General features: G+C 52.1%; 2 protein-coding genes across 2 annotated transcripts; both read left to right on the top strand.

Moving 5' to 3' along the window:
* Nucleotides 1-15236: 15236 nt before the first annotated feature.
* Nucleotides 15237-15535, top strand: GCG54_00015399 (uncharacterized protein; the record flags this gene model as incomplete). Its single annotated transcript, XM_045415185.1, has 2 exons — nt 15237-15311; nt 15407-15535. The coding sequence occupies 2 exons, from the start codon at nt 15237-15239 to the stop codon at nt 15533-15535; spliced, it is 204 nt and encodes a 67-aa protein (XP_045264999.1).
* Nucleotides 15536-15541: 6 nt separating this feature from the next.
* Nucleotides 15542-15921, top strand: GCG54_00015398 (uncharacterized protein; the record flags this gene model as incomplete). Its single annotated transcript, XM_045415184.1, is given in 2 exon segments — nt 15542-15789; nt 15807-15921. 2 exon segments carry the CDS (start codon nt 15542-15544, stop codon nt 15919-15921), a joined length of 363 nt encoding a protein of 120 aa, XP_045264998.1.
* Nucleotides 15922-16323: the final 402 nt, after the last annotated feature.

Below are 16323 nucleotides of genomic sequence, written 5' to 3'. Positions count from 1 at the left end.
TGCACTGTTGAAAGCGAATGACAAAGAACGAGGCCTCGATTGCGTTCGAGGGCTAATTATCGGAAAAGTCAGAATGAGGCGCTGAGAAGAGACATGTGTTCATTTAAAACCTTGGAAAGTTTTCAGATGTAGTGTTCGAGGATGCTATGCCTCCTGAATGGCGGTCTCTGCCGTAGCAACTCTGCGTAGTAGATCTGTATCATCCCAGCAGGGGAACACTCTGACTTACGCTGGGCGTGTGTGTATGAAAGACGAGATGGCTCACTAATTTATCAAAAGCAAATGCCGAACTTGATGCGTGCCGACAAACATTTTCTTTTAAGTCCTCTGTCCCTGTTGGATCCAACATCAACGTTGGAAATTTTTCATGTTCCCGCCTTCTTTGTCTCAACTGAGAAGCTGTTTTCGCATGACCCAAGAGACAGGGCACTTTTTCCTCGTGACCTTCTTTGGAACATCATCTACAGGAAGTTGCTGCTATGATGACAGCATGGCCGATTTGATCGGTTGTCATCCACGAGCTATACCCTTGCTCATGAACCCTTGCTCTTGGACGATTCTGGCTTGTAGGGGAGATGTATGACGGTCCCTGCAGATCACGAGTAATACTTCACCTCGTTGTTGGCAAGAAAGGTCTCTGATTCTCCAGGGCAGTGTAGATTCCACTATAAATCTTCGGTCTAGACTCCGCGGTATTCCAGCTACGCTAAACACGACATTCAGACGCGGAGATACGCGCCTGCGGGACAAGCTGTTACCAATTGTATGCTGGCTCAAATCAGCGAAGCAGGAACACCAACTTCAGTTTTGAATCAGAGCGAGTCCTGTGCCTTGCCCCTGAATCGGCCTCCATTATGAGGCTCACTTGACTTGCAACCGCAGTAGCAAACATAATGATCAGCTGAGCTGCATTGACAACTTAGGACGTCTGACACAGCGCCCGTTGTTCTATCTCGGCTGCAGCCAGCGTGCGGTCCAAAATGGTGGCGGTGGCGGTCATGGTAGCTGGCTATCAGCAAGTCGCCGGTGTGGAGGTGAGAAACCAGAGATAGCCTCCTGCGGCAGTCGCTTGCAGGCTAGAGACGGCCTCCACGGCGGCCCGATCAGGTCTCGCTTGCGCATTGTTCAATGTAAGAGAATGTGACGGGTTCCAAATGCTTGACACTAACCTTTGAGTTGTAGGACAGGACCCCAAGAGAGCCCTTGGAATGGAACATGGACAAATGAAGTGCTCCAGATATCACAACGTACGTGGGAAAGTTGACAATGGATCCACTATCATCGGGTATTCAGGTTGCGCCTCCTTGTATTGCCTCGGCTACTGGCCTTGACGCCGGGACGTGACCTGCTGCTTCGGTACCCCGCCTCACCCCACTGTAAGGTACGTACCTCAGAGGGCTCTACTGGGAATTTTTCCCAGTCATGCGCTGGAAGTTCGCTAAACCCACAGGCCCCTCAGTGCTGTCCGCCTCTCTCCGGTACTTGTCGCTGGGCTGGGCTGGTCCCGCTGCGTTCTCTGTCCGGTGTCAACCGCGTCCAGACCTGCTGCATCTATGGATGCCTCTTCAACCGCCGAACGATCGACTGGTATTCATTGCCCTTTCGCATTCCCCCTCGCCAGCCCAATAATCTCCTACAATTGCCTGCCATTGCGCGCTCACGTTAGCTCATCACATCATTTCAATAGAGCGATAGATGTTTACCAGCGCGTTTTTGGATAATTGTCTTCAGTTCCTATGTCAGAGCGTTGTTCTTCCAGCGCACGCGCATGCGAAGTATTACTTCGGTTGGGGGGTCTTGATGAAGACTAATAATCCTGTCGAAGATGATATACAGTACTGAGTCTTTCTCGGGCGCTGGACGTGTATTATCTGGAGGGGGGGGCAGCAGGTCGAAGGTCGAAGGTCGAAGGTCGAAGGTCGAAGGTCGAAGGTCAAAGGTCGAAAACGCCCAATACGTCAATCCTCAAACCGGCCGGGCACTGCCTGGTCATGTGGCTGGCAGAAGAAAAGTAACGAAATGAGCTTTGCCTCAACCTCCGCTACCTACAATACTATAGTTTGCGATTCCCGGCAAGGAAAAAGACCTCTCCCAGGTTTACTTCGCCATGACTGGCAGACTGCTATGAAAAAAGCTCCCACTGAAGAAAGCCTTCAAAAGAAGCACCTTCTCGTCTGTTGCCATACCCTTACGAATGCAGGCAAGAGATGCGCGAGACTACATGGACAGTGCGACCAACACGTTCCCTCTTCGCCATTCCGTCATTCATTTTTCGGGCTATCTTACCCTCCCCGTCGCCCTCTGGAAAGGAATCGACGCAGCGCATCCTGGCAACACTTACCTTGGGATGTCGAACCAGCTCGGGAAGCAGCCCAGCTGTGACAATCTACCCAGTTGAGGTCGTAATGTCCATGGATGAGGTGGCAGGCGGGTGGGCAAGATGCCTTCCATCAATACCTAAGTTCACCCGATGAGGCAAGCAGCATTCCATTCCTGAGGGTGTCTTTTTTGGTGGGTGGCTCGAGCTTGTCTGGCAGCACTGAGGGCACCTGTAGGTTCAGCGCAGTTTCAGCGCACGGCTGGGAGAAAATCCCTGCAGAGGCCCATAAGGTACGTACCTTACAGTGAGTGAGGTGAAGGGACCAAAAGTCTGAAGCCACCCCGCCGTTCTGTAAGCAATCCCAGCTGAAGGCCAAGCACAGTTTCGGCCGACATTCCGTCCCGTCTCCCTTGAACAATCAATCATCTCTCCGCCCCCAACATCCATCGCCCATAGGAGGTCTCTCACACCGCCCAATGCAAGCAGCTTCCGCCCAATTTCGCCAGCGCCACGATGACTCGTCGCACCGTTCGCCGGTGTCCAACCTCCACGATCAAGCTCCACGGCCGAAGTACACGAGACGAAGCGCTCTCCTCGCCGTTGTATCCACGATGAACCATTACCGCCATGCGGCGACGGCGCTTGCAGCATCGACAGCCTGATTTTTGGCTACGAAACAAGGTCACTCGCCCCTTCCATCGCCAACGTAAACATGGGACTGAAGACCGGTGATATCCAGCAGCATCACCCGGAGACAAGAAAAGCATGGCACCGCATCGAAATAGGCTGGAGCACGTGCCGGTGGACCTGGGCAATAAAGGTAGAAGCGGCGTTGACAATGTGCTGGCTGGCTTTTGCAGGTTGGCGTCAATCTCACCAACAAGGCTGGCACGTATTGGAAGGAAGTCTGACGACGCGGCACAACACCCAAGAGTCTAAGCCAGCTGGGGTTCACGAACGACGAAGAATGCGATCGTCGCCACTGTCACGACCTACCAACCAACGCCCTCGCTCAAGGAGTCGGCCAAAAAGCCGAGAGCAGTGGGCTCAAGACCTTGGAAGAAGTAGTTAGGCATCTGACATAGAACGCTCGAAAAACACCAGTTGCATTTACTTCTCCTATTGATTTATCCGGCTTAAAGGCGGTGCAGCGATCTCCCTGGATGTTGGGGCCGCGAGCACAGGTTGCTCCGCTCCCCTCATCCGCAGCCCAGTGTGCACACCTTGTGCATTTAATGCGGCTGCACTTATGCAGTTCGTAAAAGTGGGTCATTGTAAACACGTGCTGTGACTGAGGAGCACCTTCCTGCTTGGAGGCGTGCAACCAATCAGCGGAAAGTCAAACGCCGGAAAAGGAAGCAGTTGAAGAGCGCCGCACAGCTCCTCCCCGGGATGGGCCCAGGATCAATGGAAGGTGACGTAAGCCATACCTTCCAGGTCCCCTTAAGGTACCCCGCCGTGCCGCGTTGACTGGAACGAACATCTTTGACCCCGGGCGTCTTGCGACCGACAACCTCAGCAAACAAAGAACCACCTCGATGTTCAACACTCGCAGCAAGCCTACAGAAAGGCAGTCAAGCTGGCAACACTGAACGCAAAGGCGACGCGACATCGTTGTCACACTTCCCGCCAAAGAACCAACCGAGAGAAGAAACACTGCACCGGTGGGCTGCACGCACCCAACGTCCAGTGTCTTCGACGGGGACATCATTTGCCTTGCACAACGACATGCCGGCGATTTTACGTTGCCGTCAACAAGCAGCTGTCTACCTTGGAGACTTTCTTCGTTAGACCTGCCGTCCGAAGAGAAACACGACTCCACAGCCACTCAGCGAACGTGTTGAAGCTGTCCAGCGCACGGTACCTCGTGCTTGGACTATTGTTCTACGGAAGGATAACTTCCCTTGCCAACCATGCTACTACATCGTCGCAGAGTCTGCTTCCGACATGTTCGACGATCCATCCCTCGTCCATCAGTGGTGGCTCGCGGCGGCGACTCTGAAGTAAGCACAAGCCTTCCCGTACGAGAAGAGGCCAAGTTGTCCGTTTACAAATGCTTTGCTGACCCGAATCCATTCCAGATCTCCATTCCTTCTTCGACTTCTTCCATAGTCGACCCTCTTCACAACCTAGTGATGCCCCTCGCTGCAGCTAGAAAGACGGTCACCGGCCCGTACCTCAGACTCATCGACGGACACCGCGAGCCCACGGAGGAGAAACTTGCTGCACCTCTAGACTCTTTGACGGATTGGATTATGGATAACATCCTTATGGCCCTCGCCCGAAATCAAATTGTCATATCATCCGCTAGACAATCCGTAATTCGACACCGTCTTCGGCGGAACTTACAACGGGAGTTTGGAGTGTGGGAGTAGAAGTGGGAGAGGGAGTAGGATCGGGTACCTGGTGGTCTGGTCCCTATGCCATCTCTGGGCTTTGAACCTGTGACGTGGTCTCATCACTGAACCGCAGAGTATTGCGGTGTAAGGGGAACACATTCTTGATGGCAACGGGACTTCTGTCGCTTAATCAACGGCGCACAGAAGGAAACATAACCAGATGTGAATTTGCAGTTTGGTATTATGGCTGGGGGAACTGTATTGTAGTTTTCTCCTTTAATTCCTGTTGAGACTCTTATCCAGCTGCATGCTCTGTTAAGTAATGCTACTTGCATTCGGTGAGGTCATCTTGGTGTAAACTTGGATCACCGCGATTGGTTTACCTTCTGCCACAAAAAGATAATTACTCAAATAAATTCAAACATATTCGCAAGGTATTTAAGCAAGCATATGAGACTGGATAATGCCCTGGCACCGAGGCCCTTCTTCTTATTCATGATGGTCTTTTTTTTCTTTTTTTTTTCCTTTTTTTTGGAGAGAAGAAAGAAAAAAACAGTGAAAAACCTCTCGCGGGCAGCAAGCGCCAAAAAGAAACAAAAAAAACACCACAGCACCAAAAAAACATGAAAAGACGCAAAGTCGGTTGAAGAGCCCCCGCAGAACACCGAAAAAGCTAAGCTGATGCCCGAAGGCCAGTCTCTTGAATCAAAGACCAAAGGCCGCCTCGATCTGGCGGCGGACCTTGCGGACGGCGGCGCCTCGTTGGCCGACAGAGGCGTTGGGCGCGTCTAGGGCGAGGGCCCGAGAGAACCTTGCCGTGAGGCCCGGCAGTTCTTGTGCGATGACGGCACGTATCTCCTGCTGGCCCTTGGCAGACTTGGTGGCCTTGGCCGCTCGGGTCGGCTTCTTCTTCTCCTTCTCTGCCTTGTCCTTCTTGCCCTTCTTCTGCTCCTTCTTCTTCTCCTCGTCGTCGCCCTCCTCGTCTTCCCACGCATCGGCGTCGGCGGCCTCCTTCTTCTCCTTAGCGTCTTGAAGGCGGGCTGACCGCCGGGGGCCCTTGGTAGTGGTGGTGGTGGCCTTGGTCTTGGTCTTGGGCGGGAGGAGGGTGTTGGCGCGGGCAGGGGAGGGAGCCGGAGAGGGAGACGGCGGCGGCCAGCTCTCAAGGCTGGGGAGAGGCAGAGCCAAAGACTCTGGGAGAGGGAGAAGGGGGCTGGGCGCCGCGTCGGAGCTGTCCGCCGAGGCGGGGCCGGGTGAGGCGGGACGAGGTGAGGTGGTGCGTCGGGGCTCCTCGGGGTTCGGGGTCGGCGAGAGCGGCGCCGGGGCATGGGTGTCCCTGCCCTTGCCCTTGATCTTGGGGTCGGTGACGCCGGGCGCGAGAGCCGGAGAGGGCGCCGATGACGGGGCCGGTGGTGCCGGGGTCGGGGCAGGAGCATGCCTGGCCTTGTAGCGGCGCAGGGCTTCTGAGGCCACGGCGTCATTGAGATGCCGAGCCCGGCAATGGCGCAGTGCCTCTCTGATGAGGCCGTCTTCCTTCCATAGCCCAAGCAGCGCATCATGCTGTTGCTCCCGGGGATTGTCGGCCAGTACCCTCTTCGTGAGGCCCCACATTGCACAGACGACTCTTTCGGAGGGCGGCATCGGTGGGGCTAGCGCCGCCGGGTACTAGCCGACGGCCGGCCAAGCCTCCCGAAGCTGTTCAATCTGTCTCAGACGGACGAGATGCCGGCCGTCGACGGCCTTTCCTTGGGCTCTCAGGGTGTCCCGAAGGACGCGAGCATGCGTGATTGTGTGTTGCTGCAACGCAGCGGCTCCCAGGGACGGACCCGAGGGTAGGGCAGCACCAGCCCAGGTGCTGATGGTGGTGGTGGTTGGGAAAGCGAGAAAGGGATATACGTTGATGTAATCCTATATCATTACGTGTTAGCCATATCTCCCAAAGCATCAAGCATTAGACGACCATTTGGGTTCCTTCTGATGTTTTCCTTGGGTATAAGCTGGAGACAAACTTACATTAAGTCCACCCTCCGAAGGGAGGGGGCCAGCAGGGGCGTTGGGAACAGGGGCCATAGTGGGCGGGGAGGTCGAATAGACGGTGGTGTGGCTGACGGGAATGCTACGGGCGGCGCATGAACGATGAGGTCAGGCCAAAGGTCGCAGTAGCGGGCCGGGCAGGTTGAAGTTTGGTACGGCGGTGATGATCGACGCGCAAAGGAAGTCGGATTCGAAGATCAGGTAACGAATGTCGTTATCGACTTGAAGCTGCGGAAGTAAACAGGATGAATACCTTGTTTAGAGGGAGACGCGGAAGTAAAAGGCAGAGCGATCGGGCTATCAGAGGAGGCGGAGCTCGCACGCGTGGTTCGACGAAGAGGGGGAGTCAGAAACAGAGCATTGGCGACATAGATTACCTCGGCACCTTACCTTCAGGTTAAGGTACCTACCTACCTTAGATAACGACAGTCATCGTGGCCTGTGATCCCAAGTCACATGGTGCTGACATCGGCAGCCACAATTACCTAAGGTAGACCTGCCTAAGGGACTGGCCACTTACAAGACAGTATCATGCTGCAGACCACCTCATCAGGCAAGTCTTGGAGCCATTCATCCCCTGTACTTTAAGGACCTGCCATCTCGCTGCACCCCATTCTGCCCGTCATCACCACGACCGACGTCACTTTGTCAACTTCATTGCAATCTCGAACCATGGTCCAATATTTTACGTGATCCCAACATCCATTACGTCCAGCAATGCAGGAAGAAGAAAGACTCCGAAACCATCAAAAGACACGAGACCGAGCAAGCGAAAGGAAACAGAGCCAGCCCGCAGACGTTCCAAGCCCAAGAAGCGGGTAGGCCGTCAACATCCATCGGTGGAAAGAAACTCGTGCAGCCCCGAGTGCGGACCCATTCGAGCACCACACTTACTGACGGCGATCCTCCTCCGGCATGGCACCACTTTTCCGTCCATATTCTGGGTTCCCAACCAGCGAATCAATACTCACGGCGCGAACGGGTGTGTCCTACGATCGCTGGACCAGGCGTCCAACCAAGGCATTGACACTGCGCCGAATAACAAGGCTTGATTAGCATCACATTTGCTCAGGGGAAATACGGAGGATGCATACCTCTAGAGCTGTGTGAGGTCAATGGCGTTGAATATTAGGACTAGAGGTAGTTGCCAGCGGGGAAGCTTACTGCCTCAGACTTGACGACTCTCTCTAGCGATGTAAGGTGTCTGGCTTTTCTTTCCTCTCCAAGCGCAGTTTATATTGCCAGTTGATGCAACCTTCACCTTCTCCCTCTAATTCGATATGCGGCAGACCTCTCCTTCTTTCCTAAGCACATGTACGTCGCTGACTTCCGTCTTAATCCCTCCATCACTACCAGAGGACACTTCGGTCAAGCCTGGTGCAGGTCCTGCCTGCTCAGGATTGAATGCAACGCGTTGGAGGGCCCGACTGTGTCGCTCGTCTCAATACCGTGCATGCCATGAGAACAAACCTCCTCGACCCCCAATGCCCGTCTGAATCTCCAATCCTAGAGCAGTGGCCAAGAATCATACGAGTCTGACCACAGGAAATCGTTTTTCCGCGCCGAACAAAGTTCTCTCTCCCTTTTAAAGGGCACACATCATCCGTTATGTCCTCGAGACAGCCAATCCTTCCGGGAGACCGGCCTCCCGAGACGCCCGGCCGTCATGAAATCAGTCTCTCGAATGCTAGCCATCACGAAAGCACCAACCCGCCATCATCTGTGTCGGCTTGCCCTTCCCGAACTCCGCGCAGCAGACGACCCATACACCTCGACACTGGACATACCAGCCGCGCGACGCTGTTCTCCACGCCAGCACGACGACCGCCACGACGACTGCAAGACTCCATGAGCCAAGAATTTAGCGAACAAGAGGAACATGATACTTTAACTGAGAGTCGCGTCGATACCGACAGTGCCAGTACCTGTCAGCCTGAGACGCACGCCCCTGACGGAGATGACTGTGAAGATTCTGCCGATAGTTTTGAGGCCGAGCGACTCCAAATCAAGCTCGCGTGGGCAGAAATTGGAGCAGCCGAAGCGGAGATTGAATTTCAAGCCTTAGAGCTGGCTATGGAACGTGAGAGCTTGGAAAAGGAGAGAGCAGATCTTGCAGAGGAACGGATGAGAATCAACAACGCCATATCCCGCTTGGAAGAGCGTGTGTGCAGTCTGCTGAGACTGGCTGGACATGACGAAGCCACCTAAGTATTTTGAGCGTGTGGAGACGTGCACGCTGCGGGGCAAGTCTGACTTTGCTACCTCAGTGACAGTTATTGCATTCAATGAGACGACTTGCTTGCTCTAATCATGTGGCTAAATCGAGCGTTGCTCTGCTCCATTTCTCGGTGTTCATAGACATGCCTTGACCTCTGCACAGTATTCCAGCTGAGCGACTGGATTTCAGTGGTTATGAGACGGAGCTATGAGCCCTATTCCCGAGCATTTAAGAACTGTAAATCACAAAGCTCTGCACACAGAAAGTCGCAGTGCGAAGTCCATAAGTGTATGCATCAAACTGGGCGTGAACAAGATTCCATCAAACACACCATGCAAGATTATTGTTGGCGCCGCAAAAGCACTGATTGAGGCCACACGAAAAGAAGTCAGTCCCAATTCGCTGCGCAGTACGGAGAGGCACCTTTGGTTGGGTTGGATCGCTGAGTGATGTGGGTTCGGTTTTGCTGCAAGGTGGGGTGGGCGTTGTTGGTTGGGTGTGCAACGCTGCTTGGCGGTGTAAAGCAGCCCTGTGACAACCTAACGGCGGGGAAGTGCTGCCGGGGCTGGCGCTGTCACACTGCTAAAGTCCCTAACTGGGTGGGTACCTTAGCTGCGGTGGCCTGCATACCTTATGCTTGCCTTACCTACCTTAGGTAGGGAAAGTGACGATTTTAGCGCTGCTAATCGTCACCACTCCGCTGTAATTACAACGCACTTCTAGTTGGCATTGCTGCACTGAAGCGATATCGACACCTCTCCGGGCCCTCGACGACTTGCAGTCTTCATTAAGAGACTAGCCGAGCAACGCAGGGTACTGAGCTATAAGGGGCATCTGGAATTTCACTGCGCAAGCAGTTTCCTCCTCCTTCCAAAATGCGGCACACAACGTCGATGGTTGGCGCGGCGATCAAGCGACGCACAGCCACGTCGAGACCAAAGAGGCGGTGCGTTCACCTCGCCTGATTCAGTCTTGCGTGACTTCGCTTGGCGATATTTATTTATACCTCTTCATGCTTCGCGAGCCTTGGCGGCAACCATGTTAACATCGCCTGCAATGACGCTGAAGGTTAAAGTGGATTTGCTTGCAGACCAGGCGAGAGCTTTTCTGATGAATGAAGATGGAGCACCCAGCCTGCATCGTCCGGGATCCATCTCCAGATCGATGGCCTGCTTCAGGGTAACAAGATTTCTTTAAAGTTTGCTATTTTATTTATTGGGGAAAACGACGCGTCAACAGCGGCACGATATGTTGCATAGAACGCCAGAGATAGCACGAAGCTCTGTAATGAAGCTCATTCCTTCGAGCATCATGATGATGTACTAGCGTAGTTGGTCGACAAGTCTCTTCATGTGTCTCATTCTTAGTCCAAGCGCACCGACAATTTGTTTGGTCAAGGCGCGCTGCACCGGAATGCTATTGGATCTGATGGCAAGTCTCAAGAACAAGACTCATGTCTATTTACTGAGAGATTGAAGGCTAGTAACATTCTTTTGTTTTGCTCTCATGAACTTTCTGCAGGAGAAGCGTCGCCCGAATGGTGTACGCCTGCGATAGGCTGGCCGTCCCGGTCCATCTAAGCGCCGTTTTCCGCTGCGTGTTTCTTCTCTATGCGGTCTATAGAGGAGCAGTATTCCATGTAGATAGACATTTTGTCTGTAGATGGAGAGGGTGGCATTAGAGAGCGACTAAGGTTAGTGAGACTTTGCTGAGTGGTTAGGATTTAGAATAGTTTAAATATGAGGAGAGAGGTATCAAAGGCCAGTTGAGATATATTTGCTGATCAAGGGACTGACGGAAGAGTCGCTCGATATTCAGGCTCAACTTTCCATGGACAGCAGATACAGTGACAGCAAACTGATCAGAACGCAATGGGACAAGGACTTTATTAGGGAACAAATGGGTTTTTGATCATTGATTTTCGAATAGAAGGGGCAAGTGAAGATCAGAGCCAATGACAAGAAAGTGTTGTCCTTCAATACTGACATGTCAGACTCAACATGCCAGGTCACATCAGATGAAGGCCTTGACTGCGACCAATTTCAACTCACCAACTTCTAGTTCATAGGGTTCCATGAAGTTCGCAAGACTTTTCCGTGAAATCATAGGCAGCCATCTAAGTCCTAGGCAGACACGTCTACCAGCTCATTTCACTCCCTGTTTACAGATCAAGTGGCAATAGAACAAAACTGCAATATAATGGCTTACTCAATCATAATCCAATCTGAGCCATTTCCTCTTCGTAGTCTTGCACAGATTCTCAGCAAGAACACCTCTTCCTTTTCCTTGAACCAGGCAAATCTGGGCATTCATGGACATATGAAGAGCCTCTCATCGCTATTTCATCATTACATGGCCAGCCAATTTGCAGCATAGATTTTGCTTTCATGTCCGTTCATCCAGATAGGTTGCATTGGTCGCCGTTAGTCTCCACAAAGCCGCCTTAATTCAGCCCGTTAGCTCTGGTGATACAGTCTGCTCGACAAAGTTCCACCTGAGCGACCATGTGATGAAGATGATGTGATGATTTTGCTCGGTGAAAAAAGAAAGAGACACAGATAGACTGCAAAGACATTCCAGTTCGACAAAAAAATATGAAGCTCTCAATAGTTATCGAGGAGGTAACGTGAAGTTTCCACAACGCTCCCATTTTGATGCCCAGGAGACCGTTGCAATGTCTGAACAGTGGGCACTCACACAAGAACATTATTTCGGTTGATTTTATGATTAGAACCTACTCCGCTCTCCGTGAATCAAAACTCGAGTTTATACAAAGTGAAAGCAGAAATGTAACATGAGGGGCTTGCAGCAAGAGCTTTGTAAGGCATTCAGACGACGTCGATAAGAAGCCACCACCTCTCCATAGACGGTAAAGGATAGTCTTTTGGTCCTTACCAACTTGGCATGGAATCATATCGCCAACAACAGCGAATGGCTCGAAGAACATACGGAAGCCGGTTACAACATCGAGACCGCTCCCTGGCTCGAGTGGGCTCTCGAACTAGATTCCGCGCTGCTGAATCTCAGTGACAAGCTTGCTTCGCATGGACTTCCAACATACCTGAAGGTCTCTGTAGACTTCGCCAAGCTGTTCAAGGGCATTCGGCAAAATGGCATTGACCCTCTGAACCTTTAGTAGTATCACATGCCCGGTTCACGTTGGTACCGATGCAAAAGCAATCCATCCTGCTTGGACTCTGGGCAACATGTTGTTTTATCAGAAGAATTGTGCGAGAAAATAGTCAAGTTCAAGCCGTAGTCCGTGGAACAGAAGGCCGAATTTCTGCGTGAACATTGCTTAGTCGGGGCAAAAGGACTGGATCCGAGATTTCCCCTGAGTGTTGATACAGAGCAAGGTGCAGCTTTCTCAATTATGCTTCATGAATCTCTAACAGCAACAGGCAGCGATGGGGCAGACATATGGAAGAGAGATGTCGATCATCTGCAGCGTCTCAGCCGCAGGTTGCTCTCGACGATCCCGGCAGCTCCAGGCTACCATTGAGGGAACTTGCTACACCATCGAGCCATCCACGATCATGGCATGGAAGACTCGGATTTTGCACAGCCATGAACTCCACGTCCAGGTTCAGTCATGATCTCTGAAAAGAGAACAGACTTGCCGCTGCCTAAACGTGATATCGAAGCTCGACCTTCGGTTGTTTCCCCAAAAGACTCGTCAAACCATTGTGACTGCAATTTTCGACTAATTCCGCAATCTGGGGATGATCGAGTCGCGCCAGCAACACTGCCTCGTTTGCGATATGCCGTGATTTGCCTTGTGTGATCGCGAGAATTCTTTAACGAGCCGCCACGGGGCTTTCCTTCATTCACTGGTCTAGACCGTGGATTTTGCTGAACGTGACCTTTACCGTGGCCTACGGCAGTCCTATCCTTGACATTTCGAACCAGCTGTCAAAATGTCATCTGTCCTCATAAGGATGGAGACACTAGGGAGAGACTCATTCCGGTGCAACGTCGCAAATGGCCCAGACTTGCGTGGTCACCAGGGTTTTCTTAAGCGGCCGAGACCCGATCTTTCCATCGAATGCCTCAGGATATCCACGGTCGGCAGCCATGCACAAAATATTTTCTGGACGGTCGCCATGCGGGCAATCCTTTGCGGGTCTCTCGCTCCGGCGAAGGTTCACCATGCACACTTTCGTTCTAGGCAACCTGGGATACCGACGGCGTCCCTGAGATTCTGGTGGGAGGTGTCACACCAAATAACTCGGTCTAGCCAACGTACGAAAGGACGGGTCACCGACTCTTCTGTCCAGATTCAAAGCTGCAGTGGGTCGACAATGATGAGGGCGATGGCTGAATTGGTTGAATTTGCCTTTTCCTTAGATCGCTATACTGTATAAGCAACATCTGCGCGGTAAAGTCTTGTCAATCTTCCTTCGCAAACAGCCATGAATAGTTCTCTTCACATCGGAAGAAGAGGTCTTCGGGAAACAGGAAAAGAAGCCATCGGCCCCAGGTCCTAGTGGCCGTCTCAAAGCCAATTAAGATCACATCGTACACTCACCGTTCATGGTGACTGGTTACTCCAAGCCGCTTCCATAGCCACTTTAACTGGATCACTGCCGCGCGTAGGTCTTAGGATCTGTTTATACTGGGCGGTGATACCTTCCGATAGCCCGGGCAGCAGATGTGAGAGGCCCGAAGGCGGCTGAGGCTGTGGAGCGGAAGCGGAAGAGACTGTACATTACTCCTTGTAGAGTTGTGAAATCCATGTTCAGGAAGGTTTGAAAACGGCGATACAGGGCGAATTGGAAGGCAAGCGACAGCCTGCCGACATCTATATCTTATCTATGTCTGCATATAATTCGCCTTCAATCGACATCTCAGCAGACGTACTGATAAGGGCACAATGCCAATGTCCCGATTGTAGCCGTCGGTCGTCCACCTACTCCCAAAACTTCATATCCCGACCGCCATGGTCGGGTTTGTCATGTACAAATCGTAATCGAGAGCCTTCTACTCGCTCAGATGAATTTGGCCCTCGTTTGGCAGCTGGAAGTCAACGAATCTGTTTATAAATTCTCCAGCGTCGCCTTTGTCTTCACGTAAGACACTCTAATGCTTTCTTTAAAGATGCGCGTCACAGTCAATCGGTGTTGGGTGGCAAGCAGGGCTGATGGCCGTGCTGCAGGATTAAACAAGGGGCATGTGCATCGCTGGATTACTTGTGAACCTATTTATCAGGGCAATCAACGAATCCAGAGATCCGACAAGGATACTCGCCAGTATTGCGGAAGGAGAATAGCCACACGTGGTGTATGACGCTTGCAGATCCTCGGGGTAGAGTATGCCGTCGGCGTTGAGTAACATAAGGAAAAGTAATTGCGAGACAAACAAGGGGAGGAGTCTATACATCGCCATTAGTTGAATACCATGGCGTTATAGCAGTTGTGAACGGTCTTTCGACTGCTGCTCGCCTTTCAATGAAGTAATGCGCAAGCCTTTCGCCCTTCTAGTATAGCTGAACCATGCTTGGCTAAGCAGCATACATGCCCAATTGTGCGCGAAATAAAGGACTGATATGATGAATTCTGGCACTTTTGCTATAAGAATGTTCTTGAGAAGCTCTCCCTTTAAGGAGACAGTGTTGACTTTCGCGTCGGCATTTGTCAAGCCGAATTCAAGAGAGAAGCCATTGCCTGCGGTCTGCAGCTTGTTCAAATCGACACCTGATAAGGCTATAGCTGCAACAATAACACTTGTATAAAGAAAAGCGGTTATTATATATCGAATGGGGCTCGCAGCGGCAAACCACCGTACAGCAACCAAGAAAGACAGTGGACTCAATAGGTGGGACAATAGAGCACAGGATTTATATATCATATGATTTCAGATGAAGAGGTGAGGGAATACTAGCTGTTAATAAGACCATCCGCGCGGAATCATAGGTGTCTGCATACAGCCAGGACAGTCAAAGTGGAGGAACGTCGAGGAATTGCCTTAAGAGCGAAAGCAGACTCATCAACCGATCATAATGCAGAGCTGAAGAGAAAAATTATGCTATTCGGGATCCCTCATTTGTCTATTATCTCAGGTACCATACATCTTTTTGTTACATGCGACAAAATGGGACGCATTCTTCATACCTTGAAGACGGCACGGACTTGCTCACTAGGTGAGATTGACTCTGATATGGACTGATAGGACCTTAGCGGATCAACCAAAATCAGGGCCTAAGCAACAGAGCTCTCCCGGGGAGCCCCGGGATCTCTCATGGAGCGACTCCCTGATGCAAGTTATCACCCTTCTGAGCCCTGCTTGCAGGTCCCTCTAGACGATCTTACCCTAGGGCATCTGCCCAAGTATGGACCCCGGAGTCTCCTCCGAAGAGACGCCCCTGCGCCGCCGTCTGTCCGGATTGCTTGCGTTGATTACATTGGTATTTTTCACATGCCCACTAGAAGTCATACGAGCCCGACTGACATTTGAAACAGAGATTCATTTGCGCCCCTCCCTCCGCCCATCTGCAGCCAGGTCTACCACGAAAGATCACCTCCCATCGCCGCATCGAATACCGCGATACCTGCCGCGACAGCCATCGCCCAAGCCTCCAACCCGCGATCTAGCCTTGTCAATTTCTATCGCAGCTTTTCGTCCACTTGAGCAGGCATGTTGCCGTACGCGAGTGTATCGTTCTCAACACACGACGCAGCAAGGGACTGGCTGCGAATACCGCTTCATGCGGTATGCACAACAGCCAAAATGTCCCCCCTGAGATCCGACCATAGAGCCAGCCGTGAAATACTGGGCGGAGCTGGCGGCCAGAGATCCCACAGGACTGGTCTCCCAGACATCTGTAAACCCCTTCGAAATCATCCAGAGACACATGCAAGTCGGCGGGGCGATGGACATCGGTTGTGGATGGACGAGACAGTCCGTCTGATCATCAAATAGAAGGGCTTCAGGGCTTCAGGGTCAGTCTTACGGTTCGCTGTTTCAAGGTCGTGTCCATGGTCGCTTTCAGCTCTGTATGTGTATCAGAGGTCTAGGACGATCCTTGGGGTTTGATGGCAATGCCAAGGTTAGATATGGATTCTCGGCAATTGGAGAAGATTTGCATAGCGAGGCATTACACGGGAGCATCATTACCGGTACCTACATCGTCTGGATGCTCGATGAAGCAAGAAGTGTCGAACAAGGATGCATACCTACAGTTCTACCTGGATTTACTCATGACCATAGCCCCTCTGCAATCCCGTCAACGTCTGCCCCCGGAATACCGCCGCAGCCACTGCTCGCCTAAGACTCACAATCGCCAACATCAAAGCATCAAAACCATCATTATCTCCACCTATATACATCGAGCACTCTTGTTGCCTTTGGGCCCATCGCTCAACACGAGCACCTTCATTTCTTCCCACGCCCTCAACAACTTTCCCCGCGTCAGCATC

This window comes from Colletotrichum gloeosporioides, assembly GCF_011800055.1.
Source record: "Colletotrichum gloeosporioides strain Lc1 chromosome Unknown consensus_39, whole genome shotgun sequence".
Taxonomy (NCBI): Eukaryota; Fungi; Ascomycota; class Sordariomycetes; order Glomerellales; family Glomerellaceae; genus Colletotrichum; species Colletotrichum gloeosporioides.
Note: the sequence above shows the minus strand (reverse complement) of the source record. Positions and strands in the feature narration are given on the sequence as shown.